This window comes from Xenopus tropicalis, chromosome 8 (genome assembly GCF_000004195.4).
Source record: "Xenopus tropicalis strain Nigerian chromosome 8, UCB_Xtro_10.0, whole genome shotgun sequence".
Taxonomy (NCBI): Eukaryota; Metazoa; Chordata; class Amphibia; order Anura; family Pipidae; genus Xenopus; species Xenopus tropicalis.
Genome location: NC_030684.2, coordinates 141,932,526 through 141,960,094, shown reverse-complemented (window position 1 = coordinate 141,960,094; position 27,569 = coordinate 141,932,526). Strand labels below are relative to the sequence as shown.

Sequence of the window (27,569 nt, the reverse complement as noted above, 5' to 3'; positions counted from 1 at the left end):
GTAGGTAGGTATGTGTGTGTGTGTGTGTGTGTATGTATGTATGTGTGTGTGTGTGTGTGTGTGTATGTATGTGTGTGTGTGAATGTAGGTAGGTATGTATGTATATGTGTGTGTATGTATGTTGGTAGGTAGGTATGTATATATATATATATATATGTATGTATGTATATGTGTGTGTGTGTATGTATGTATGTGTGTGTGTGTATGTATGTATGTATGTATGTATGTGTGTGTGTGTGTGTGTGTATGTAGGTAGGTATGTATGTATATGTGTGTGTATGTATGTTGGTAGGTAGGTATGTATATATATATATATGTGTGTGTATGTAGGTAGGTATGTATGTGTGTGTGTGTGTGTATGTAGGTAGGTATGTATGTATATGTGTGTGTATGTATGTTGGTAGGTAGGTATGTATATATATATATATGTGTGTATGTGTGTATGTATGTATGTAGGTAGGTATGTATGTATGTATATGTGTGTGTATGTATGTAGGTATGTATGTGTGTATGTATGTTGGTAGGTAGGTATGTATATATATATATATATATAGTGTGTGTATGTATGTATGTATGTATATGTGTGTGTATGTATGTATATGTGTGTGTATGTATGTATATGTGTGTGTATGTATGTTGGTAGGTATGTATATATATATGTGTGTGTATGTAGGTAGGTATGTATGTTGGTAGGTAGGTAGGTATGTATGTATGTATGTGTGTGTGTGTGTGTATGTATGTTGGTAGGTAGGTATGTATATATATATATATGTGTGTGTATGTAGGTAGGTATGTATGTTGGTAGGTAGGTATGTATATATGTGTGTGTGTGTGTGTATGTATGTTGGTAGGTAGGTATGTATGTATGTTGGTATGTATGTACAGTATGTATGTATGTTGGTAGGTAGGTAGGTATGTATGTATGTTGGTAGGTAGGTATGTATGTATGTATAGAGAGACACAAATAGGCATGGAAGTGCTGAATGCCGCTGTAGCTGAGAGACGTTATTGGCTGTTGGAGTTGTGTCTGTACTACTCCCCCCGCGGCCCCTCACACTAACAGCCGCTCTGTTTCCCTATGCAGTTAATTGCAAACACCCAGACTGAGAGACTGTTCCTGTAACCGCATTGCACCCAAGAAAGAAGGAACAAAACTAACAGAAACCAAACACAAAGGCCCCGGCACAAAGGCGCGTGTCACGCACAGTGACTATACACAATCAGCACCCACAGGTGCACCGCCACAATGGGGAGCCAATGGGAGGGAGGCCTTTATACCTACCTGCCTCAGATGCACCAATAGGAACACACTTCTGCTTTTGGGCGGATAATCTGTCCCTAGATTAGAATGGCCCATCCCTAGTGTCATTTTCAGTTGGTCTTCATTTTTTATAGTTTTTTTTAATTATTTTGACTCTTTCTGTTTTTGAATGGGGGGTCGCTGACCCCGGCAGCCAAATAACTAAAGCACTGTGAGCTTTGATGTTATTGTTATTGTTACTTTTTATTACTTATGTTTCCCTTTTCCAAATTCCTCTTTCCTCTTTCAAATCACTGCCTGGTTGCTAGGTTAAATTGGACTCTAGCAACCTGATAGCTGCTGCAATTCCAGACTGGAAAGCTGCCTTAGCTTCATGTAGACATTGACATTCTGAGACATTTTGCAATTGGTCTTCATTTTTTACTTTATATCGATTTTTAGTTGTTTTAGCTTTTTGTTCAGCAGCTCTCCAATTGGTATTTTAGCAGCTGGTTGCTAGGGTCTTGTGTTCCCTAGCAACCAGGCAGTCATTTGAACAAGAGATGGGAATATTAATAGGGGAGGGGCTGAATAGAAAGATAAGGAATAAAAAGTAACAATAACAATAAAACTGGAGCCTCACAGAGCAATAGGGTTTGGCTGCCGGGGTCAGTTATCCTGTTGCTAGGGCTCAAATTACCTTAGCAACCAGGGAGTGCTTTGAATGAGAGGCTGGTATATAAATAGGGGAGGGGCTGAATAGAAGGATAAAGAATAAAAAGTAACAATAACAATAAAACTGGAGCCTCACAGAGCAATAGGGTTTGGCTGCCAGGGTCAGTTCTCCTGTTGCTAGGGCTCAAATTACCTTAGCAACCAGGGAGTGATTTGAATGAGAGGCTGGTATATAAATAGAAGAGGGGCTGAATAGAAAGATAAGGAATAAAAAGTAACAATAACAATAAAACTGGAGCCTCACAGAGCAATAGGGTTTGGCTGCCGGGGTCAGTGACCCCCATTTGACAGCTGCAAAGAGTCAGAAGGAGAAGGCAAATAATTCAAAAACTATACAAAATAAATAATGACGACTAATTGCAAAGTTGCTCAGAATAGGCCATTATATAACATACTAAAAGTTAACTTACAGGTGAACCTCACCTGTAACGAAAAGCAAACTAATAGAAAAAAAAAATGCCAATAATAAAAAAAAAAGACCAATTGCAAATTATCTCTGAATAGCACATACTAAAATTTAATTTAGAGATAAATAATGCTGTGAAAGTACAACTGAGCCCCCGGGGCCGGCACAGCAGCCGCAAACCTAAACAGGGGCTCATATTATAACATATTGGCCCCTTACTTGCCCCAAGCCCTTTAAAGGGCAAGTCAACCCAAAATGTCATCGTTTTGTCTCATAAAAGAAATCTGATTGGAAAGTTGCGCCAAAATAGGCGTGGCCACGTCCAAAAAGGGCTCGGTCATGTAAAAAATAAATAGGCACGGAACACCCACGTTTTATTCCGTACTTCACTATCGAGGAGCATTGGGATAAAGCAAAAGGTAAAAGTAGTAGTAAAAGTTGAAAAAATACATTTATTAAGCACAAGTACATGTATGTATATCTTTATTTATAAAGGGCTATTATTTATATACCCAGCGCTGTACAGCAGAATGCATTAATACAAACAGGGGGTTATTAAGATAATAATAGATAAATACACAGTATAACAATAAATACAAATAAATAAATAGAAATAAATACAAGATACAGTTGGAATAAGTTAAGAGTCAAAGGCACAAGAGGATGAAGGTCCCTGCCCCGTAGAGCTTACAATCTATACACATATCTGTATATATATCTATATACGCCCAACACGTTTCTACCCCTATAGGGTCTTCATCAGGGTATTAAAAAAAAAATCAAAAAGAGGTGGGGGGGGGCTTTTCTTTTTTACTACTGGAGTGTGCAGTTTCCTTAGTATATGGGGGGGGGGGGGGCAGGAGTGTGGGAGCTCAGGGGTTAAGTAAAAGGGGCAGCAGCAGCTGCAGAGTGAGAGACAGCGGCTGGGATTGGCCCCCACCCCCTCTGCTGGTAGAGGGATGAGACTACTGCTGCTGGGGGGGGGGAAGGGGTTGGGGTTTGAATAATTTCAACTGCACGGACGCTGCGACTTCCTGTGAATAAACAGGCAGATTGTGAGCTCCGTCTCCCCGGGAATAGCAGCCAGCACTCTCTCTCTAACCCCCCCAAACTGGATTAAACCAAGGCCCGGAGGGGGGTCAGCCGCAGGGACCACCCTGAGCAGAATATGTCTCGGATTGAGTCCTTTGGCAAAGCCCCGGCGGAGCGCACCAAGGTCAGTCTTTTTATTTGTCTCACTTCCCCTTTAAAGCGGAGTGGAAGGGGGTTGTTTAGGCGGGGGTCCGGCGGGGAGAATACTGCCATCCCTCGGATGGGGCTATTGTTCAGCCTCGCTGCTAGCTCAGGGCAGCCATCTGTCAGCTTACCCCCCCCCCCCCCCCCGTCCATGAAAGGGTTAATGCTGAGTCTGTCACAACCGGAAAGGTGCAACAAAAGATAAGAGCAGTAACACAAGAGGTGTCGGTTAACCCATCGTCCTTTTTTTCATGTTAAAGGGGATATAAACCCTAAAGCACAATGGGGAAAAAAATAAAAAAAATTGTCATTGGGGGGCAACTTCCTGCCTGTGGGTCCCTTGCTGTTCTGACTGTTGAACCAATGTAGCAGAAGCCGGCGGGAGTAACAAAGGGCTGACTTCATTGTTTACGCTGCGCTGCTGTTGTATTCGGTAATAAGAACTTTTTGGGTTAATGTTGCCTTTAAATGAAACTCTGCCTCTTGCCTTGCACTGAGCCATTTCCCTACTACTCCTGTGCCGTAGCCATGTGGCTAGGGGGGGTCCCACGTTGCCCGACCTCCCTTTCCCTCCGCTGCATGGCTGCTTTGTTTATACCCCCCCCCCCCATAAAGAAACCATTCTATTTATTATCGTTGTGCCTCCGCCGCGCTCACAGATGCACCATGGGATATTCTTGTCTTGTGACTTGGGATGCCCGGGGGGGGGGTTAAATTTAGGGAAAAATCAAGTGTTTTGTGAATTCTATTAATATTAGTTATCAGCAGCCAGAAAGCATTCTGATTGGCTGGCTATGGTTTCCCCTTTATCAGACGCACACCCTTTCACTGCCGCCACTGCTGATAAGATATATACATAAACACAGATTCCGTTCATTAACCCTTTATATACCATAAGGCACATCCCTCCCTTCCTTAGTGCTATCTACTGTATCCGCCATTACATACTCAGTTCATTAACCCTTTATTTACCATGAAGCACATCCCACCCTTCCTTAAAACTATCCACTGTATCCGCCATTACGTTCTCTTCGTCGGCGGTTTCACCCACAAACAGAAATCTTACCAACAACTCCCAGCGCCCCTTGTTATTGGGTTGTAATTCAGTATCCGGCAAGTGTTTGAAACGCGTTGTGGCCCCCCCTGTGATCCTTTATGCAATGGAAAAGGCACATTGGGTAACTGTGCGGCGGGGATGAAAGCGCTGGCAGTGCCCCCCCCTGAGCCGAGGGGGCTGGGAGTCATAATTTGAAACTTTTGCTGGTGCGTTAAATAACGAATCACTCGCTGGCCGAGGGCCAGGCCCCCAGACAGGCAGGCCATTCATTGGGCCACAGATGGGGGTACGCTTTACCTGGGGATGGGGGGAGCCCCCACCCTCTCCTCCCTGGCAACCAGGGGTTAAGCATCTGTTATTTTGGCTGCTGGAAGAGGTGGGTTGGGGGGGGCACAGAATTGTTGATAAAATAAAAAGCACTGGGGGGGGGTAATTATGAGTTTCCCGCCTGCGGGGAATCCCACCAGTGGGGCAGAGTGAGAGGCTGAAATCCCCAGTGGGCGCCATGTCGCACGTGGGCACCTTTACCTAAACCTGGGCATTGGGCAGAATGACATTGTGCTGGGGGGGGGGGGGGGCACGGCCCTGCAAGGGGAATAACATAGAAGCTGACGTCTCCTTTCCTGTTTCATATTTATAGCTTTGGGTCTAAAAACAACCATTTTCCTGTTCAACCCTTTGTGCGACCTTACCTGTGCCCTCGTAACCCCCTCCAGCCAGGACTGAGCTGCTATGGGGGGCAGCACAATGTACAGGGGGGGGAGATGTGTAAGCAAAATACTGACCCCCCCCCCCCCCCCAACCTTAACAGTAACTTAGAGCCAGTCAACTTCCTCCTGTCCATATCCTGCATCACCTTCCTGTTATTCCCCCCCCCAGCATCATTGTCTCACCCCAGCACTAACCCCCAGCGCTCACTCATATAGTGAACGAGGAACAGTAGTTCCGTGAACAGTAGGTACTATGTTATAATATACATGTGTTAGTGAGTCATGTGACAGAGATTACATCACTTAACTCAGATTATAGCTGATGACATCACTAAGCACTGTTTATAAGGATATAATTTACAGTCTGGTCCCATAGGGAAATGCTTAAACGGTATATTATCTGTATATTTAGGGAGATGGATGGTATTAGCAGAGCTTATTATATACTGTACTTATCTCTAGCCATAAGCATGGGTAGGGGGCATGTCAAAGGGTGCCAGGAGTCGGTCTTTGCAGGGCTGGGAGTCAGTGGGTGCCAGTAGTTTTTCTTTACAGGGCTGGAAGTCAAAGGGTGCCGGGAGTTGGTCTTTGCAGGGCTGGAAGTCAATGGGTGCTGGGAGTCTTTGCAGGGCTGGAAGTCAATGGGTGCTGGGGATGCTGGGAGTCTTTGCAGGGCTGGAAGTCAATGGGTGCTGGGAGTCTTTCCAGGGCTGGAAGTCAATGGGTGCTGGGAGTCTTTCCAGGGCTGGAAGTCAATGGGTGCTGGGAGTCTTTCCAGGGCTGGAAGTCAATGGGTGCTGGGAGTCTTTCCAGGGCTGGAAGTCAATGGGTGCTGGGAGTCTTTCCAGGGCTGGAAGTCAATGGGTGCTGGGAGTCTTTCCAGGGCTGGAAGTCAATGGGTGCTGGGGGTGCTGGGAGTCTTTGCAGGGCTGGAAGTCAGTGGGTGCTGGGAGTCTTTGCAGGGCTGGAAGTGAATGGGTGCTGGGAGTCTTTGCAGGGCTGGAAGTGAATGGGTGCTGGGAGTCTTTGCAGGGCTGGAAGTGAATGGGTGCTGGGAGTCTTTGCAGGGCTGGAAGTGAATGGGTGCTGGGAGTCTTTGCAGGGCTGGAAGGTGGGAATTTGGGAAGGGTGCTGGAGTCTTTGCAGGGCTGGAAGTGAATGGGCTGGTCTTGGGCTGGAGTCTGGTGCGGAGTTGGGCTGGAAGTGAATGGGTGCTGGGAGTCTTTGCAGGGCTGGAAGTGAATGGGTGCTGGGAGTCTTTGCAGGGCTGGAAGTGAATGGGTGCTGGGAGTCTTTGCAGGGCTGGAAGTGAATGGGTGCTGGGAGTCTTTGCAGGGCTGGAAGTCAATGGGTGCTGGGAGTCAATGGGTGCTGGGAGTTTTTGCAGGGCTGGAAGTCTGGGCCCTTCAGGGGCCACACTATAGTAAGTAAGAGGATTCTGGGAGGGGGAGGCAGTTGAGCCACTGAGCAAACACACAAAGAGATGAAAGGGCTCTGCCCGCCCGTCTCTCTCTGCCCTGCACAGGTGGCACCCATGGATTAGGGATTAACAGAGAGGAATGCGGCGGGGGCAATTACTGGGAAACCCAGGTTGGGAGCTGATGGTACGTGTGGCAATTTCTCTGCTGGTGTATTTCAGCCGCTCCTGCCCTCTCCTGTTTGCACTGCTGGTCGTTCACGACTCAAATGGCCATAGAGCTTACAATCTAACTGGGATAAGGTAGAAGTATCTGCAGGGTAGAGTGCAAGCTTCAGCTCCCAGAATACTTGTGAGGTGGTGCATCCATGGTGGGGCCTCCCAGAAGAGTCGGCAATGAGGTCACCTTGGGCCTTGGCTAATAATTAACCAGTTTGGGTAATTAGCGGCTGGTCAGGCTGGCACCCGTGGGTGTCACAATAGCGTCAATCAGTGTTTGGGCGTAAACAGCGGCACGTGGAATAAAGGGCAAGTAGTCAGAAGTGTAAGGGGCAAGCTGTGATGTTCCAACTAAATGCCCCACTGCCAGAGGCAATAGTGTACTGTGTGACTGTCCCTGCAGCCCCCCAGCACCCCAACAGGGGCAGAGTAGTGTTTGTGTGGCTGTTTATATTCTCCACACTGCTGGTTCTGACTCCTGAAACACTTAACAGACCTGGAGTAGAACAGACTTGTGCAACATTGTACAGCAGGACTGTAACTGAGTATTACACTGGGGTTGTGATCTCCCATTACATGACTCACTGTATGACTCCTGCACTGCTAGTTGTGACTCCTGAAACACTTAACAGACCTGGAGTAGAACAGACTTGTGCAACATTGTACAGCAGGACTGTAACTGAGTATTACACTGGGGTTGTGATCTCCCATTACATGACTCACTGTATGACTCCTGCACTGCTAGTTGTGACTCCTGAAACACTTAACAGACCCGGGGGCTGTGAGTGAGCGCGGGGTGGGAATAACGTGGGGTTTCCTTGCTTCCCACCCTGGCACCTGGCTGGGCCTCCGCACAATAAAGAGATGTGTGTGCTCAGCAGCCGCTCCTGGGGCGCTGGAGAGGGGCTAATGAGGCACTCGTGTAGTCTAGACCGGCCGCTCCTTCGGAAACCAATTGAGTGTAAGCAAACCCTTTCAGCCATTAGCGCCCCCCCGCTCCACCCAAGCGTCTGGCACGGGAGGCAATGGGTTCCAGACCGCTCCGAGGGAAATTATACAGATATATATATATATACACACACGCAGGTTGTGTTTGTAAAGGGGGTGCCAGGGAATATAAAGGGTTAAGTTGAGGGGGTGCCAGGTAATATAAAGGATTAAGTTGCGGGGCTGGCAGGGAATATAAGGGGTTAAATTGCTGGGCTGGCAGGGAATATAAAGGGTTAAGTTGCGGGGCTTGCAGGTATTATAAAGGGTTAATTTGCGGGGGTGCCAGGGAACATAAGGGGTTAAGTTGCGGGGCTGGCAGGGAATATAAGGGGTTACGTTGCGGGGCTGGCAGGGAATATAAGGGGTTAAGTGGCGGGGCTGGCAGGGAATATAAGGGGTTAAGTTGCGGGGCTGGCAGGGAATATAAGGGGTTACGTTGCGGGGCTGGCAGGGAATATAAGGGGTTAAGTGGCGGGGCTGGCAGGGAATATAAGGGGTTAAGTGGCGGGGCTGGCAGGGAATATAAGGGGTTAAGTGGCGGGGCTGGCAGGGAATATAAGGGGTTAAGTGGCGGGGCTGGCAGGGAATATAAGGGGTTAAGTGGCGGGGCTGGCAGGGAAGTTACCCTTGGATGACTGTAGAGCCATTGTTTTGACATGAAAGGAGAAGCATTCAGACTGGTCCTTTGTTCCACCAACCTGTGCTGGGGGATGGGGGGGCCGCCCGTCTCTGGGGTGGGGGGATAGGAAATACACGGCCATATCAGCCCCTACTGTACATTCCCAGCCGCCACTTTCCCAACTCCGCCCCCCCCCCCTTGCTGACAGTTTGGAGAGGCCGTCTGTGTCCCTGTCTTCTAGGGGCTTCATTGTAATGAGCAACCCTGCCCCGAGCAGCTGCTGGTACAACTGGTACAGTCTGGGGGTATAATGGGAGGCCCTGCCCCAAGGAGCTTACACTCTAGTGGTATAATGGGAGACCCTGCCCCAAGGAGCTTACACTCTAGTGGTATAATGGGAGGCCCTGTCCCAAGGAGCTTACACTCTAGTGGTATAATGGGAGACCCTGCCCCAAGGAGCTTACACTCTAGTGATATAATGGGAGGCCCTGCCCCAAAGAGCTTACACTCTAGTGGTATAATGGGAGACCCTGCCCCAAGGAGCTTACACTCTAGTGGTATAATGGGAGGCCCTGCCCCAAAGAGCTTACACTCTAGTGGTATAATGGGAGGCCCTGCCCCAAGGAGCTTACACTCTAGTGGTATAATGGGAGACCCTGCCCCAAGGAGCTTACACTCTAGTGGTATAATGGGAGGCCCTGTCCCAAGGAGCTTACACTCTAGTGGTATAATGGGAGACCCTGTCCCAAGGAGCTTACACTCTAGTGGTATAATGGGAGGCCCTGCCCAAGGAGCTTACACTCTAGTGGTATAATGGGAGGCCCTGCCCCAAGGAGCTCATAGCCTAGAGGTATAATGGGAGACCCTGCCCCAAGGAGCTTATAGCCTAGAGGTATAATGGGCAAGCCTGTCCCGGAGCTTTCAATCTAGTGAAACTGGGGGATCCCACCCCAAGAAAATGATTGAGATCTGTTGGGGGTGCCCATATCAGCAGCTGAAATCGGCCCGCCAGAAAATCCCCTGCCATAGACAATATTGAGAATTGCCTCTTCTAAACACACGTAGAGACAGTTATCAGTAAATCATCAGCATTGTCTGGTTTAGTAGCCGTGACAAGTAGCTGCTACTAGTAGCTCTGTGTGTCTTCACCCTTTAGGTGGCCATACACCGGCAAATCCGCTCGCTTGGCGATGTCGCCAAGCGAGCGGATCTTCACCCGATATCCCCACCTACGGGTGGCGATATCGGGGAGGCATGTCGGTGAATTCGATCGTTTGGCCCTGGGGCCAAACAATCGAATTCTGAAAGCGGCAATGGGGCAGTCGGTTCGGTTCGGGGACCGCATGAACGAGCCGATGCGGTCCCCGATCCGACGGGATTTTCTAACCTGGCCGACCGATATCTGGCCAATTTCAGGCCAGATATCGGTCGGCCAGTCCGATCGTTTCTGCCCCTACATGGGCCGATAAGCTGCCGAGTCAGTCCAAGGTACCCATATCGGCAGCTTCTATCGGCCCGTGTATGGGGACCTTTAGGCTGCAGAACATCCAATTTTAATGCTTTATGGGTCACACAGAATGTGTAGCGCACTGTTTGCCCAGGGATATCCATGTTTATCAAGGAATTCCTATGGCTGGGAGATTCCCTGCTGTGTCATCTATGGGGGCAAAATCCACAGACAGATCCAAACTGCCCTGTCATGGGGCACGTGTCTCCTGTGTGAGCAGAGGGCAAGCAGCTGATTCCCTGCATCTGGGCCTGGGCTTGGCTCGTCTGATAGGAAACTGGGCCAGCTAACTGGGTGGAACTGGTGTAATATGTATCTGTGTAATGTGTATCTGTGTATGTATACCCAGGGCACAAGCACTCACCCCAAATCCCCCCCTAACTGGCCTTCAGGCTGGGCCCCCTTAGCCCATAACAAGGTTACAGATATATAGAAACATTGGGGTAACAGTCACCCTGCTATAGTTCCAGGGGTACCCAGGGCACAAATAAGCACTCACCCCAAATCCCCCCCTAACTGGCCTTCAGGCTGGGCCCCCTTAGCCCATAACAAGGTTACAGATATATAGAAACATTGGGGTAACAGTCACCCCGCTATAGTTCCAGGGGTACCCAGGGCACAAATAAGCACTCACCCCAAATCCCCCCCAACTGGCCTTCAGGCTGGGCCCCCTTAGCCCATAACAAGGTTACAGATATATAGAAACATTGGGGTAACAGTCACCCTGCTATAGTTCCAGGGGTACCCAGGGCACAAATAAGCACTCACCCCAAATCCCCCCCTAACTGGCCTTCAGGCTGGGCCCCCTTAGCCCATAACAAGGTTACAGATATATAGAAACATTGGGGTAACAGTCACCCTGCTATAGTTCCAGGGGTACCCAGGGCACAAATAAGCACTCACCCCAAATCCCCCCCTAACTGGCCTTCAGGCTGGGCCCCCTTAGCCCATAACAAGGTTACAGATATATAGAAACATTGGGGTAACAGTCACCCTGCTATAGTTCCAGGGGTACCCAGGGCACAAATAAGCACTCACCCCAAATCCCCCCCTAACTGGCCTTCAGGCTGGGCCCCCTTAGCCCATAACAAGGTTACAGATATATAGAAACATTGGGGTAACAGTCACCCTGCTATAGTTCCAGGGGTACCCAGGGCACAAATAAGCACTCACCCCAAATCCCCCCCTAACTGGCCTTCAGGCTGGGCCCCCTTAGCCCATAACAAGGTTACAGATATATAGAAACATTGGGGTAACAGTCACCCCGCTATAGTTCCAGGGGTACCCAGGGCACAAATAAGCACTTACCCCAAATCCCCCCCTAACTGGCCTTCAGGCTGGGCCCCCTTAGCCCATAACAAGGTTACAGATATATAGAAACATTGGGGTAACAGTCACCCCGCTATAGTTCCAGGGGTACCCAGGGCACAAATAAGCACTTACCCCAAATCCCCCCCTAACTGGCCTTCAGGCTGGGCCCCCTTAGCCCATAACAAGGTTACAGATATATAGAAACATTGGGGTAAAAGTCACCCCGCTATAGTTCCAGGGGTACCCAGAATACGCTCGTTAGACACAAGCTCGTTAGCTGAGCGGCTGATTATTAAGTTAATTGGTAGAGGAGAGAATACTGTGCATGTAGGGGATTTAGTTGGATATCCGGTTGGTTATTCCCAAACAGGATGAGGAAGAGGAGGATATAAAAGGGGCTTTCGGGAATATTAATGATTTCCAGTTAATGAATCAATTACACCGGGATCTTGTTTTTCCTTTAGGAAAAATACAGTGACCCCAAATATTCCTGTACAGAGAGATACCATAAAACTATGGCACATAGGGATTCCCCTGTACTAAGCACAATTCAGCAGGAACAGCCCCCTAAGTTTGCCCATAGCCTGTACAGAGAGATACCATAAAACTATGGCACATAGGGATTCCCCTGTACTAAGCACAATTCAGCAGGAACAGCCCCCTAAGTTTGCCCATAGCCTGTACAGAGAGATACCATAAAACTATGGCACATAGGGATTCCCCTGTACTAAGCACAATTCAGCAGGAACAGCCCCCTAAGTTTGCCCATAGCCTGTACAGAGAGATACCATAAAACTATGGCACATAGGGATTCCCCTGTACTAAGCACAATTCAGCAGGAACAGCCCCCTAAGTTTGCCCATAGCCTGTACAGAGAGATACCATAAAACTATGGCACATAGGGATTCCCCTGTACTAAGCACAATTCAGCAGGAACAGCCCCCTAAGTTTGCTCATAGCCTGTACAGAGAGATACCATAAAACTATGGCACATAGGGATTCCCCTGTACTAAGCACAATTCAGCAGGAACAGCCCCCTAAGTTTGCTCATAGCCTGTACAGAGAGATCCCATAAAACTATGGCACATAGGGATTCCCCTGTACTAAGCACAATTCAGCAGGAACAGCCCCCTAAGTTTGCCCATAGCCTGTACAGAGAGATACCATAAAACTATGGCACATAGGGATTCCCCTGTACTAAGCACAATTCAGCAGGAACAGCCCCCTAAGTTTGCTCATAGCCTGTACAGAGAGATACCATAAAACTATGGCACATAGGGATTCCCCTGTACTAAGCACAATTCAGCAGGAACAGCCCCCTAAGTTTGCTCATAGCCTGTACAGAGAGATACCATAAACCTATGGCACATAGGGATTCCCCTGTACTAAGCACAATTCAGCAGGAACAGCCCCCTAAGTTTGCCCATAGCCTGTACAGAGAGCTGGCTGCAGAATCTGAGCAGATCCAGGGCTTTAGGATACAGTGTTGCCGGAGGCCTCGGAGCTGATGAGAGAGATTACTCTGCATGAAGAGGCTGTTTGCACCTGCCCTGCCCTTTCCTTCCGCACCCCCCACTTTCTCTTGTGAAACAGGAACCCCAGTGAGTGGTTACGAGAGGGATGGGAACAAGCAGTAAATCAATGCCATGCCAGCTCCGCAGCCTCCATACCCTGCCCTGGGGTGCAACACTGGGACACAATTACCCCCATACTGTACTGTCTGAGGGAAACACTATGGCACCCCCTACCCATATGTATAAATACAAATATACAGAGAAGGAATGCTCTGGGCACACAATAAGCTGTACCCCCATACTGTACTGTCTAAGGGAAACACTATGGCACCCCCTACCCATATGTATAAATACAAATATACAGAGAAGGAATGTTCTGGGCACACAATAAGCTGTACCCCCATACTGTACTGTCTAAGGGAAACACTATGGCACCCCCTACCCATATGTATAAATACAAATATACAGAGAAGGAATGCTCTGGGCACACAATAAGCTGTACCCCCATACTGTACTGTCTAAGGGAAACACTATGGCACCCCTACCCATATGTATAAATACAAATATACAGAGAAGGAATGTTCTGGGCACACAATAAGCTGTACCCCCATACTATACTGTCTAAGGGAAACACTATGGCACCCCCTACCCATATGTATAAATACAAATATACAGAGAAGGAATGTTCTGGGCACACAATAAGCTGTACCCCCATACTGTACTGTCTAAGGGAAACACTATGGCACCCCTACCCATATGTATAAATACAAATATACAGAGAAGGAATGTTCTGGGCACACAATAAGCTGTACCCCCATACTGTACTGTCTAAGGGAAACACTATGGCACCCCCTACCCATATGTATAAATACAAATATACAGAGAAGGAATGTTCTGGGCACACAATAAGCTGTACCCCCATACTGTACTGTCTAAGGGAAACACTATGGCACCCCCTACCCATATGTATAAATACAAATATACAGAGAGGGAATGTTCTGGGCACACAATAAGCTGTACCCCCATACTGTACTGTCTAAGGGAAACACTATGGCACCTCCTACCCATATGTATAAATACAAATATACAGAGAAGGAATGTTCTGGGCACACAATAAGCTGTACCCCCATACTGTACTGTCTAAGGGAAACACTATGGCACCCCCTACCCATATGTATAAATACAAATATACAGAGAAGGAATGTTCTGGGCACACAATAAGCTGTACCCCCATACTGTACTGTCTAAGGGAAACACTATGGCACCCCCTACCCATATGTATAAATACAAATATACAGAGAAGGAATGCTCTGGGCACACAATAAGCTGTACCCCCATACTGTACTGTCTAAGGGAAACACTATGGCACCCCCTACCCATATGTATAAATACAAATATACAGAGAAGGAATGCTCTGGGCACACAATAAGCTGTACCCCCATACTGTACTGTCTAAGGGAAACACTATGGCACCCCCTACCCATATGTATAAATACAAATATACAGAGAGGGAATGTTCTGGGCACACAATAAGCTGTACCCCCATACTGTACTGTCTAAGGGAAACACTATGGCACCCCCTACCCATATGTATAAATACAAATATACAGAGAGGGAATGTTCTGGGCACACAATAAGCTGTACCCCCATACTGTACTGTCTAAGGGAAACACTATGGCACCCCCTACCCATATGTATAAATACAAATATACAGAGAAGGAATGCTCTGGGCACACAATAAGTTGTACCCCATACAGTACTGGCTATACACAGGTAGGTAGCAGCACAGGTTCAGATGTGGGTTTTGGCACTGCCGCAGGAGAGAGTTAAGTGCCAGGCTCAGTGTGTGGGTGAGGAGAGGGTGGGGGGCCCATGGGAAATGAGCTGATAAGAGTCAGTATCTCAGCCTTGAGCAGCTCAGAGCCCAGGAAGCGGCAGTCAGTCAGGGCCAGAGCCTCAAACAACTAAACTGGCATATTTGTGCTGCTGCCTACTGACTGGCTCTGGGTGTGTAGGGGCACAGCGGGCAAATAGCCCTTATTTTGCTATACATTCCTAGCCTGAGGGTCACTGTGCAAGGGTCGATGTTGATGGGTGACTGGGGGTGCTGGGAATATCTCTCTAAGAACCCTCTGATGGCAGCTTATAGGGGGAGGGGCAGGGAGTCTAATTTGATCAGTGGGCTGGACTAGAACACTCTGATGGCAGCTTACAGTGGGAGGGACAGTGAGTCTGGAAGTGAGGAAGTGGGTGGGACTAGAACACTCTGATGGCAGCTTACAGTGGGAGGGACAGTGAGTCTGGAAGTGAGGCAGTGGGTGGGACTAGTACACTCTGATGGCAGCTTACAGTGGGAGGGACAGTGAGTCTGGAAGTGAGGAAGTGGGTGGGACTAGAACACTCTGATGGCAGCTTACAGTGGGAGGGACAGTGAGTCTGGAAGTGAGGCAGTGGGTGGGACTAGAACACTCTGATGGCAACTTACAGGGGGAGGGGCAGTGAGTCTGGAAGTGAGGAAGTGGGTGGGACTAGAACACTCTGATGGAAGCTTACAGGGGGAGGGACAGTGAGTCAGGCAGTGGGTGGGACTAGAACACTCTGATGGAAGCTTACAGGGGGAGGGACAGTGAGTCAGGCAGTGGGTGGGACTAGAACACTCTGATGGAAGCTTACAGGGGGAGGGACAGTGAGTCAGGCAGCGGGTGGAACTAGAACACTCTGATGGCAGCTTACAGGGGGAGGGACAGTGAGTCAGGCAGTGGGTGGGACTAGAACACTCTGATGGCAGCTTACAGGGGGAGGGACAGTGAGTCTGGAAGTGAGGAAGTGGGTGGGACTAGAACACTCTGATGGCAGCTTACAGGGGGAGGGACAGTGAGTCTGGGAGTCAGGCAGTGGGTGGGACTAGAACACTCTGATGGCAGCTTACAGGGGGAGGGACAGTGAGTCTGGAAGTGAGGCAGTGGGTGGGACTAGAACACTCTGATGGCAGCTTACAGGGGGAGGGACAGTGAGTCTGGAAGTGAGGAAGTGGGTGGGACTAGAACACTCTGATGGCAGCTTACAGTGGGAGGGACAGTGAGTCTGGAAGTGAGGAAGTGGGTGGGACTAGAACACTCTGATGGAAGCTTACAGGGGGAGGGACAGTGAGTCTGGAAGTGAGGCAGTGGGTGGGACTAGAACACTCTGATGGCACCCAGTGTGATCATTTTAGGGCTCATTGTCCCTATATCAGTGAAGGTCACGGCACTATATTCATTTAACCTGGTTTTATTATGAGTGGGTGGGAATGGTTATTGATAATAAAGCTGCTATTGTATTGGCTACATGGGAACTGTGCTTGGCCCCCGGGCCCAGACTGAGCCGCACAGTCACTTAGCAGATTGGGCCCGGTCGTGTCCTGGTATCCGGCGCCGTGGCACTGCCAGCCCATAAAAGGCTCCCAAATGTTACTCAAGTTATTTTTGTGTTTGCAGGAGAAAAATGTTCCCTTCATGTTCTGATCTAAAGGGAAAGGGTCTGGGCTCCTATGGGATTTCTCTAGAGAAACTAGGGATTCCCTGATTGGCTGCACAGCGGGGCCCCGGGGCCCAACCTTCATCTAATCAGCTGTCATTTACTGATACTCTCTATTATTGGGGGGCAGAATCTATCCATGTATTCCTTACTGCCCCCCTATCTTAATCCTGTTACCCCAATGTTTCTATATATCTGTAACCTTGTTATGGGCTAAGGGGGCCCAGCCTGAAGGTCAGTTAGGGGGGGATTTGGGGTGAGTGCTTATTTGTGCCCTGGGTACCCCTGGAACTATAGCGGGGTGACTGTTACCCCAATGTTTCTATATATCTGTAACCTTGTTATGGGCTAAGGGGGCCCAGCCTGAAGGCCAGTTAGGGGGGGATTTGGAGTGAGTGCTTATTTGTGCCCTGGGTACCCCTGGAACTATAGCGGGGTGACTGTTACCCCAATGTTTCTATATATCTGTAACCTTGTTATGGGCTAAGGGGGCCCAGCCTGAAGGCCAGTTAGGGGGGGATTTGGGGTGAGTGCTTATTTGTGCCCTGGGTACCCCTGGAACTATAGCGGGGTGACTGTTACCCCAATGTTTCTATATATCTGTAACCTTGTTATGGGCTAAGGGGGCCCAGCCTGAAGGCCAGTTAGGGGGGGATTTGGGCTGAGTGCTTATTTGTGCCCTGGGTACCCCTGGAACTATAGCGGGGTGACTGTTACCCCAATGTTTCTATATATCTGTAACCTTGTTATGGGCTAAGGGGGCCCAGCCTGAAGGCCAGTTAGGGGGGGATTTGGGGTGAGTGCTTATTTGTGCCCTGGGTACCCCTGGAACTATAGCAGGGTGACTGTTACCCCAATGTTTCTATATATCTGTAACCTGGTTATGGGCTAAGGGGGCCCAGCCTGAAGGCCAGTTAGGGGGGGATTTGGGCTGAGTGCTTATTTGTGCCCTGGGTACCCCTGGAACTATAGCGGGGTGACTGTTACCCCAATGTTTCTATATATCTGTAACCTTGTTATGGGCTAAGGGGGCCCAGCCTGAAGGCCAGTTAGGGGGGGATTTGGGGTGAGTGCTTATTTGTGCCCTGGGTACCCCTGGAACTATAGCGGGGTGACTGTTACCCCAATGTTTCTATATATCTGTAACCTTGTTATGGGCTAAGGGGGCCCAGCCTGAAGGCCAGTTAGGGGGGGATTTGGGGTGAGTGCTTATTTGTGCCCTGGGTACCCCTGGAACTATAGCAGGGTGACTGTTACCCCAATGTTTCTATATATCTGTAACCTTGTTATGGGCTAAGGGGGCCCAGCCTGAAGGCCAGTTAGGGGGGATTTGGGGTGAGTGCTTATTTGTGCCCTGGGTACCCCTGGAACTATAGCGGGGTGACTGTTACCCCAATGTTTCTATATATCTGTAACCTGGTTATGGGCTAAGGGGGCCCAGGCTACACAAGCCCCTGCAGTATTTCTGTGAATCTCTCACAATCCCCACCCTGCTGGGAAGGCCGCTCCCTGCATCCACCACTCATTCTGGGAAGTCAGGCTGCAGCTACACGGCCGGCTACGCCCGACTGGAGGCAGAGAAGTTAAAGTGTAGGGTTAGTTTGCGCAGGATGTGAGTCAGAATGTAATTTTAGTGATGGCGGTTACAGGGCTCGGTATAATGACCAGCTGAAAGCTCACAGAATGGCTGTGGGGCCCCCCTGCCGTTACCTAAGTTAAATGCATTACACATTAGAGCACGTGGATGGGCCCGGTGTCTCTGGGAAATATGGGAAAAGGTTTGGTTTTATCTACACTGACGTATGAGGGAAATGCTTATCAGACACATATATGGGTGAGGAGCTGCCATATTGCTTCATGCCATTCTCCTATGACAGCTGAGGGGGCGCTGTGTACGAGGGAGGGCCGGGGTATTATCACTTTGTACTCCCAGACGGAGCGGCTCTCAGTGCCTGGTACTGGGGGATTCGCTTCATTTCACAGCCCATCCCTCTCACCCTGATGTTCCCCAGCTGTTCCTTGTTATGGTGCAGACCTTGTGTTTCCCTCAGTGCTTACTATCAGCCCCCCTATACCCCCATATACCGGCGGCACAGGCTTTACTCACTGGGTCAGGGGCAAATGCAATGCCCTAAATGCCTCCTATACCCCCATATACCGGCGGCACAGGCTTTACTCACTGGGTCAGGGGCAAATGCAATGCCCTAAATGCCTCCTATACCCCTATATACCAGCGGCACAGGCTGTACTCACTGGGTCAGGGGCAAATGCAATGCCGTAAATGCCTCCTATACCCCCATATACCAGGGGCACAGGCTTTACTCACTGAGTCAGGGGCAAATGCAATGCCCTAAATGCCTCCTATACCCCTATATACCAGCGGCACAGGCTTTACTCACTGGGTCAGGGGCAAATGCAATGCTGTAAATGCCCCCTATACCCCCATATACCAGCGGCACAGGCTTTACTCACTGATGTAAATGCCTCCTATACCCCCATATACCAGCGGCACAGGCTTTACTCACTGGGTCAGGGGCAAATGCAATGCTGTAAATGCCTCCTATACCCCCATATACCAGGGGCACAGGCTTTACTCACTGGTTCAGGGGCAAATGCAGTGCCGTAAATGCCTCCTATACCCCCATATACCAGCGGCACAGGCTTTACTCACTGGGTCAGGGGCAAATGCAATGCCGTAAATGCCTCCTATACCCCCATATACCAGCGGCACAGGCTTTACTCACTGAGTCAGGGGCAAATGCAATGCCGTAAATGCCTCCTATACCCCCATATACCAGGGGCACAGGCTTTACTCACTGGGTCAGGGGCAAATGCAATGCCGTAAATGCCTCCTATACCCCCATATACCAGCGGCACAGGCTTTACTCACTGGGTCAGGGGCAAATGCAATGCGGTAAATGCCTCCTATACCCCCATATACCAGCGGCACAGGCTTTACTCACTGGGTCAGGGGCAAATGCAATGCTGTAAATGCCTCCTATACCCCTATATACCGGCGGCACAGGCTTTACTTACTGAGTCAGGGGCAAATGCAATGCTGTAAATGCCCCCTATACCCCCATATACCAGGGGCACAGGCTTTACTCACTGGGTCAGGGGCAAATGCAATGCCATAAATGCCTCCTATACCCCTATATACCAGGTGCACAGGCTTTACTCACTGGGTCAGGGGCAAATGCAATGCTGTAAATGCCTCCTATACCCCATATGGATAGATTATACTATGCACCTATGGAGACCCATAGGGAGAGGATCCCTTAGTGGGCACCAAAGGGTCCAGCTTGGGTGGGACGGTTGGACCCATTCCGTAGCCACATTGGAGTAGCTCTGCGGACATTACTGGTCTCTGTATAATATCTGGTCTCATTAATGTAATGGATGTGACGCAGAGCGGGGCTGCTGGCTGCTAATGGCCCTAATGTTCTGAGCACAGGGAGGTTGTACGGGGACGTCGGAATGAATGGCCGACCCTAGCCACGGGCACAACGGCACCGGTACCCCCCGATAGTGCCATTAGGTGGCCGCTTATCAGAGAGATGCTCTATAGATTAATGCTCAGTTGAAGGTGGATAATGACCATTGGGTGGCGGTATAACATTGGCGCTATGGTATTGTGTAGCACAGGTATCTGTAACGTGTGCCACTTGGACACACTAGCCATACAGCCTATAGGAGATGCCAGGGAACCCTGCTTTCAGCGCCAGGCATTGATCCATTTGGTACCAGGACTGGCAGAGAGAGCAGACGTACTGGGTATTCTCCTGTGAGCGGCACCTTGGTGGTAACATGTCACACGTGGGTGTCGCAGCCCTAAAAATAGTCTTAGCCTGTGAGCCCATAGCCCAACAGGAAGCGGCTCTTAGTTCCATATCCTGCTGTAACGCTGCTCCGGCGGTACCGGCCCATTTCCTCCTACCACCCCTGGTACCAATAACCTTCCTATTTATCTTCTATTGCTGAAACCTTCTACGTGCCGAGATGGCGGCTACCCCCCACCCCACTGTACTGGGGCAACACAGGCTGAAATACCCGGCCGCTTTCTGCCTGCCAAGCCTTGTGGCTCATTGGCCTTTCCACTTCAGTCTCGGCCGCCTCCAATACCCTGTACTGGGGCAACACAGGCTGAAATACCCGGCCGCTTTCTGCCTGCCAAGCCTTGTGGCTCATTGGCCTTTCAGCTTCAGTCTCGGCCAACCTCCTATACCCTGTACTGGGGCAACACAGGCTGGAATACCCGGCCGCTTTCTGCCTGCCAAGCCTTGTGGCTCATTGGCCTTTCCGCTTCAGTCTCGGCCAACCTCCTATACCCTGTACTGGGGCAACACAGGCTGGAATACCCGGCCGCTTTCTGCCTGCCAAGCCTTGTGGCTCATTGGCCTTTCCGCTTCAGTCTCGGCCAACCTCCTATACCCTGTACTGGGGCAACACAGGCTGGAATACCCGGCCGCTTTCTGCCTGCCAAGCCTTGTGGCTCATTGGCCTTTCCGCTTAAGTCTCGGCCAACCTCCTATACCCTGTACTGGGGCAACACAGGCTGGAATACCCGGCTGCTTTCTGCCTACCAAGCCTTGTGGCTCATTGGCCTTTTCGCTTCAGTCTCGGCCAACCTCCTATACCCTGTACTGGGGCAACACAGGCTGGAATACCCGGCCGCTTTCTGCCTGCCAAGCCTTGTGGCTCATTGGCCTTTCCGCTTCAGTCTCGGCCAACCTCCTATACCCTGTACTGGGGCAACACAGGCTGGAATACCCGGCTGCTTTCTGCCTGCCAAGCCTTGTGGCTCATTGGCCTTTCCGATCCAGTCTCGGCCAACCTCCAATACCCTGTACTGGGGCAACACAGGCTGAAATACCCGGCCACTTTCTGCCTGCCAAGCCTTGTGGCCCATTGGCCTTTCCACTTCAGTCTCGGCCGCCTCCAATACCCTGTACTGGGGCAACACAGGCTGAAATACCCGGCCGCTTTCTGCCTGCCAAGCCTTGTGGCTCATTGGCCTTTCCGCTTCAGTCTTGGCCAACCTCCTATACCCTGTACTGGGGCAACACAGGCTGAAATACCCGGCCGCTTTCTGCCTGCCAAGCCTTGTGGCCCATTGGCCTTTCCGCTTCAGGCTTGGGCGTCCTCCAACATCCCCCGAGCCCTTTGATTCTATCTGCCGATGTGGCCTTGACCGTCCATTGGCATCAAACCAACATCTAACCATGGTTGTCTATGTCCTCCATCTGCCATATTCCCTTTATTCACCTACAAACATTACATTTACACATCATTCTTGCTTCCCCTTTAGAACGGCCTTTGGAACCACATGATACACAACATTCTATCCGGCTGGGGCTTCATACTGGCCATGGTGTAGGTGACTACTAGCCTGTAGATCTGCTGCAATGTGTGACCATCTCCTACTTGGGGGGGGCATCATTATTCAATAAACATTAATAGGAAATGCACACTTCCCCTTTTAATCCGGAAACCATGGTAACCCGGGAGTTGTTGCCCAACAGCACTTAACCCTTAAGTAACACATGTCCATTTTTAAATACCCAATAGCTGTATGTAAGAAGCCAGACACGTCGGCTGGCTGAGAATTCTGGGAGTTGTGGGGGAAGCAGTCACCTGACCAGTTTAGTTACCCTTTACACGTAATCCTTTTTAATAAAAAGGGGGCGACTGTGTTCCATTCCAGCCAATGGGAGGGGCCGATGGCAGGAAGATTGCACCACGAGTGGGGGGTGCGGGTAGGCAGCTCCGTGTGTGGGTGTCAGGGAAAATAAAATATGCCTGTGATGTATGGAAAAGAGCTGAACCCACATGTATTTATTTATTCAGCGCCTTTATAATCGGCCCCCAGAGATGGAGGTGCCTGGGGGGGGGGGACGTGTTTGAGTTATTAAATGGCAGGAAATTCCATGATTAACACCCAGTCATTAGCAGAACGGTACCTGTGTGGGGGGGGCGAGAGTACAGAATGACGCCATCTTTTACCAGAAATGTTCCTTTCTCTCTGATTTTTTTTGGTATATACGTCCCACGTGTCCTCAAAATGGCTGCCAGCCCTCCCTGGCCTATCAAATGCGGCCAGCCCTCCCTGGCCTATCAAATGCAGCCACATCAATGGACTCATCTCGATATCATTAGTACTAGCCTTAGTCAGAGAGGCTTAAGCTGGCCCATAAACCCATAGCAATAGAATCTCATACCATGGTTGGTACATGGACGTTGGGCACCTCATACTGTTCCAGTCATTCATGGTATCGGCCGCTCGTACAGTGTCTGTCCATTTGGCCAGGTAGAGCATATGAGTGGCCGATATTCCAACCAATTGGAACAGCAGGAAGCTGTGGAGTATGGGTAACTAAGAGCTTGGATACGTGAGAAGAGTTGGCTGGATAGGGAAGGGTATTAGCCGGTTGGAGTGATGGGTGGGTTGGAAAGTGTCCACAAATGTCATCTTAGATACCAGAGATGAGTTGGCCGGATAGGGAAGGGTATCAGCCGGGGGAGTGATGGGTGGGTTGGAAAGTGCCCAGAAGTGTCATCTTAGATACCAGAGATGAGTTGGCCGGATAGGGAAGGGTATCAGCCCGGTTGGAGTGATGGGTGGGTTGGAAAGTGTCCACAAATGTCATCTTAGATACCAGAGATTAGTTGGCCGGATAGGGAAGGGTATCAGCCCGGTTGGAGTGATGGGTGGGTTGGAAAGTGCCCAGAAGTGTCGTCATCTTGGGTACCAGAGATGAGTTGGCCGGATACTGACGGATATCAGCCGGGGGAGTGATGGGTGGGTTGGAAAGTGCCCAGAAGTGTCATCTTGGGTACCAGAGATGAGTTGGCCGGATACTGACGGATATCAGCCGGGGGAGTGATGGGTGGGTTGGAAAGTGCCCAGAAGTGTCATCTTGGGTACCAGAGATGAGTTGGCCGGATACTGACGGATATCAGCCGGGGGAGTGATGGGTGGGTTGGAAAGTGCCCAGAAGTGTCATCTTGGGTACCAGAGATGAGTTGGCCGGATACTGACGGATATCAGCCTGGTTGAAGTGATGGGTGGGTTGGAAAGTGCCCAGAAGTGTCATCTTGGGTACCAGAGATGAGTTGGCCGGATAGGGAAGGGTATCAGCTCGGTTGGAGTGATGGGTGGGTTGGAAAGTGCCCAGAAGTGTCTTCTTGGGTACCAGAGATGAGTTGGCCGGATAGGGAAGGGTATCAGCCCGGTTGGAGTGATGGGTGGGTTGGAAAGTGCCCAAGTCACACCTGACCCTAGTCTCTTGCCTAACCTGTTAACTTGCCCTTGAATCCCCTCCCAATTCCGAGACTCACACCGCCCCCGACAACGCTACAGATGGGAGGGATCAGCGCAGAGACATTGCTAGAGGTCACTGAGAGAGTGTCGGCAATTGGGAGGGTCCCGACTTGGTATCTACCGTCTAGAACGTTATCTAGATATCTAGAAGGTTATTGCCCTGGAATATAATTTGATGACAAGTGAAGTATCAGGGGGTACTGGGGGTTAGGAAGGTGGTAATATTGCCCTATTAACCCCTTATTTACTATAACAAAGAGTCTGCTAACCGGAAAGGTTAACCCGGGAGCGTCGCATAGAAATATTAGATAAAAACCCACCTCTGCCATCTCATCTGCAGTGCAGTCGGGAGATAAGGAGAGGGGCCGCCCCTGGCAGAGTTTGATGGTTGTCATGGTTATCTGTAGAGAAGTAGTGGGGATAGAGACAGATTCCTGGAATCCGCTGCGCTGGCGGATAATGCAGCACTGAGCCGGAGATGCAGCAGCAGGGTGGTCACCGTAACTCCGCCGGGGGTCCCCGGCCCGACGTGGCGCCTCGCCGGCTGCAGACCATGAGCTGGAAGGGTAGGCGCCCAAGCGAGAGGCTCCCTGCCGGACAGGTGGGTCGGCTACGGAAACGGAGGTCATTGGGGCAAAAAAATAGTCCCTCCGTGGTGGCAGAATGACTCCCCCGTAATACTGCACCCTGAATATACAAGCAAAGGCTTCTGGGAATCGTCTGACCCCCCCCCCCCCCTCCTTTCTTTTTTTTAATAGAATAAAGAAAAAGAGAAGATGAAGGATTCCAAGGACCCCCGGTACACCAACGGGCACCTGTTCACCACCATCACCGTGTCTGGGACGACCATGTGCTTTGTGTGCAACAAGAGTATAACCGCTAAAGAGGCGCTGATTTGCCCCAGTAAGTATTGGGAAAGGGGGATCATTACCCACATTGCATGTTGGTTCCATAGAAATATTGGGGGAACGGCTTGGTAACTGCAAGCCTGCAAGTCTGATATACTGAAGGGTAACAGTGTTACAGATGCTATCTGAGATGGGGCAGAGAGAGACAGCGGTACCACCTTATAGATCCCTGGGTAAGGTCTCACCTAGAGCTCTGGGTTCTACAGAGCAGATCCCCAGGGGGCAGAGAGAGACAGCGGTACCACCTTATAGATCCCTGGGTAAGGTCTCACCTAGAGCTCTGGGTTCTACAGAGCAGATCCCCAGGGGGCAGAGAGAGACAGCGGTACCGCTTTATAGATCCCTGGGTAATGTCTCACCTAGAGCTCTGGGTTCTACAGAGCAGATCCCCAGGGGGCAGAGAGAGACAGCGGTACCACTTTATAGATCCCTGGGTAAGGTCTCACCTAGAGCTCTGGGTTCTACAGAGCAGATCCCCAGGGGGCAGAGAGAGACAGCGGTACCACTTTATAGATCCCTGGGTAAGGTCTCACCTAGAGCTCTGGGTTCTACAGAGCAGATCCCCAGGGGGCAGAGAGAGACAGCGGTACCGCTTTATAGATCCCTGGGTAAGGTCTCACCTAGAGCTCTGGGTTCTACAGAGCAGATCCCCAGGGGGCAGAGAGAGACAGCGGTACCGCTTTATAGATCCCTCGGTAAGGTCTCACCTAGAGCTCTGGGTTCTACAGAGCAGATCCCCAGGGGGCAGAGAGAGACAGCGGTACCGCTTTATAGATCCCTGGGTAAGGTCTCACCTAGAGCTCTGGGTTCTACAGAGCAGATCCCCAGGGGGCAGAGAGACAGCGGTACCACTTTATAGATCCCTGGGTAAGGTCTCACCTAGAGCTCTGGGTTCTACAAAGCAGATCCCCCAGGGGTATATTTGCAAATTGTAACCAAGGGAACCTTACCCCCTCCTGTGTATAATAAGGATATATATCTGTGCTATGTAGATGGGAGATGCCTGGGGGGTACAGTTACACGTTGGCAGTGTCCCCCCCTGGGAGTGACTGTGGCCCTTAGTGGGCCCCCCGGCCCGAGTATCCCCTTTCCCAGCCTCATCTTCCCAAGCCGGCAGCTGTTCCCACCTGTATTGTGTGTCAGGGCCGGACAGCTGCACCGGGGGGCCGGGGGGGCAGGATGGGGCTTAATAGGATCCTTGTGTTACTGACTCCACATCTGCCGCCAACAACAGCTGTTACCCCCCCCCCCGGGTCACGCGCACGTGTCACGCACTAACGGCACGGCCTGTGTCCACGTGTTACTCCTGTTTGTTTGTCAACTTTCTTCCCTTCATATCTGTGGCGCCCCTAGTGGCCGGGCTTGGTATAATACAGTGGTCACAGCAATGGCGCCCCAGTCGCAGTCCTATTTGTCTGTTTGTGGGACGAGCCAAACCGCAGATTAAATTACAGGAACCAGAGACGGGTCTGCAGGGATCGGCAGCTATCCCTCCTCTGCTGGGCGGAGGGGCACGGGAGAGCGGTTCCCTTAACCCCTTCAGCACTGACGCTTTATAGTGTAATGGGATGGGTGTTAGAGTCCTGGCACCTTGCTCTAACCCACAGGCACCACAAGGCCCAAACTGTACTAATGGCAGTGACGTGTTTATGGGTCAGTCCCCCCCTAGGCCCAAACTGTACTAATGGCACCGACGTGTTTATGGGTCAGTCCCCCCTAGGCCCAAACTGTACTAATGGCAGTGACGTGTTTATGGGTCAGTCCCCCCTAGGCCCAAACTGTACTAATGGTACCGACGTGTTTATGGGTCAGTCGCCCCTAGGCCCAAACTGTACTAATGGCAGTGACGTGTTTATGGGTCAGTCCCTCCTAGGCCCAAACTGTACTAATGGCACCGACGTGTTTATGGGTCAGTCCCCCCTAGGCCCAAACTGTACTAATGGCACCGACGTGTTTATGGGTCAGTCCCCCCTAGGCCCAAACTGTACTAATGGCACCGACGTGTTTATGGGTCAGTCCCCCTAGGCCCAAACTGTACTAATGGCAGTGACATGTTTATGGGTCAGTCCCCCTAGGCCCAAACTGTACTAATGGCACCGACGTGTTTATGGGTCAGTCCCCCCTAGGCCCAAACTGTACTAATGGCAGTGACATGTTTATGGGTCAGTCCCCCCTAGGCCCAAACTGTACTAATGGCACCGACGTGTTTATGGGTCAGTCCCCCCTAGGCCCAAACTGTACTAATGGCACCGACGTGTTTATGGGTCAGTCCCCCCTAGGCCCAAACTGTACTAATGGCACCGACGTGTTTATGGGTCAGTCCCCCCTAGGCCCAAACTGTACTAATGGCAGTGACGTGTTTATGGGTCAGTCCCCCCTAGGCCCAAAACTGTACTAATGGCAGTGACGTGTTTATGGGTCAGTCCCCCTAGGCCCAAACTGTACTAATGGCAGTGACGTGTTTATGGGTCAGTCCCCCTAGGCCCAAACTGTTACTAATGGCACCGACGTGTTTAGGGTCAAGTCCCCCCTAGGCCACAAACTGTAGCTAATGGCACCGACGTGGTTTATGGGTCAGTCCCCCTTGGGCCCAAACTGTAACTAATGGCACCGACGTGTTTATGGGTCAGTCCCCCCTAGGCCCAAACTGTACTAATGGCACCGGACGTTTTTATGGGTCAGTCCCCCCTAGGCCCAAACTGTACTAATGGCAGTGACGTGTTTATGGTCAGTCCCCCCCTAGGCCCAAAACTGTACTAATGGCAGCCCGACGTGTTTATGGGTCAGTCCCCCTAGGCCCAAAACTGTACTATGGCACCGACGTGTTTATTGGGTCAGTCCCCCCTAGGCCCAAACTTGTACT

General features: G+C 50.5%; 1 protein-coding gene across 5 annotated transcripts in view; it reads left to right on the top strand.

Annotated features, from left to right (window-relative positions):
• arhgef2 (Rho/Rac guanine nucleotide exchange factor 2) overlaps positions 1-27,569 on the top strand; it is a 107,766-nt gene that overhangs the window by 64,154 nt on the left and 16,043 nt on the right. For 3 of the 5 annotated variants that reach the window (XM_031890302.1, XM_031890300.1, XM_031890301.1), the window contains exon 8: positions 24,557-24,701. In XM_031890302.1, coding sequence (XP_031746162.1) covers positions 24,557-24,701 — 145 coding nt within the window. 5 annotated transcript variants of the gene reach the window in all.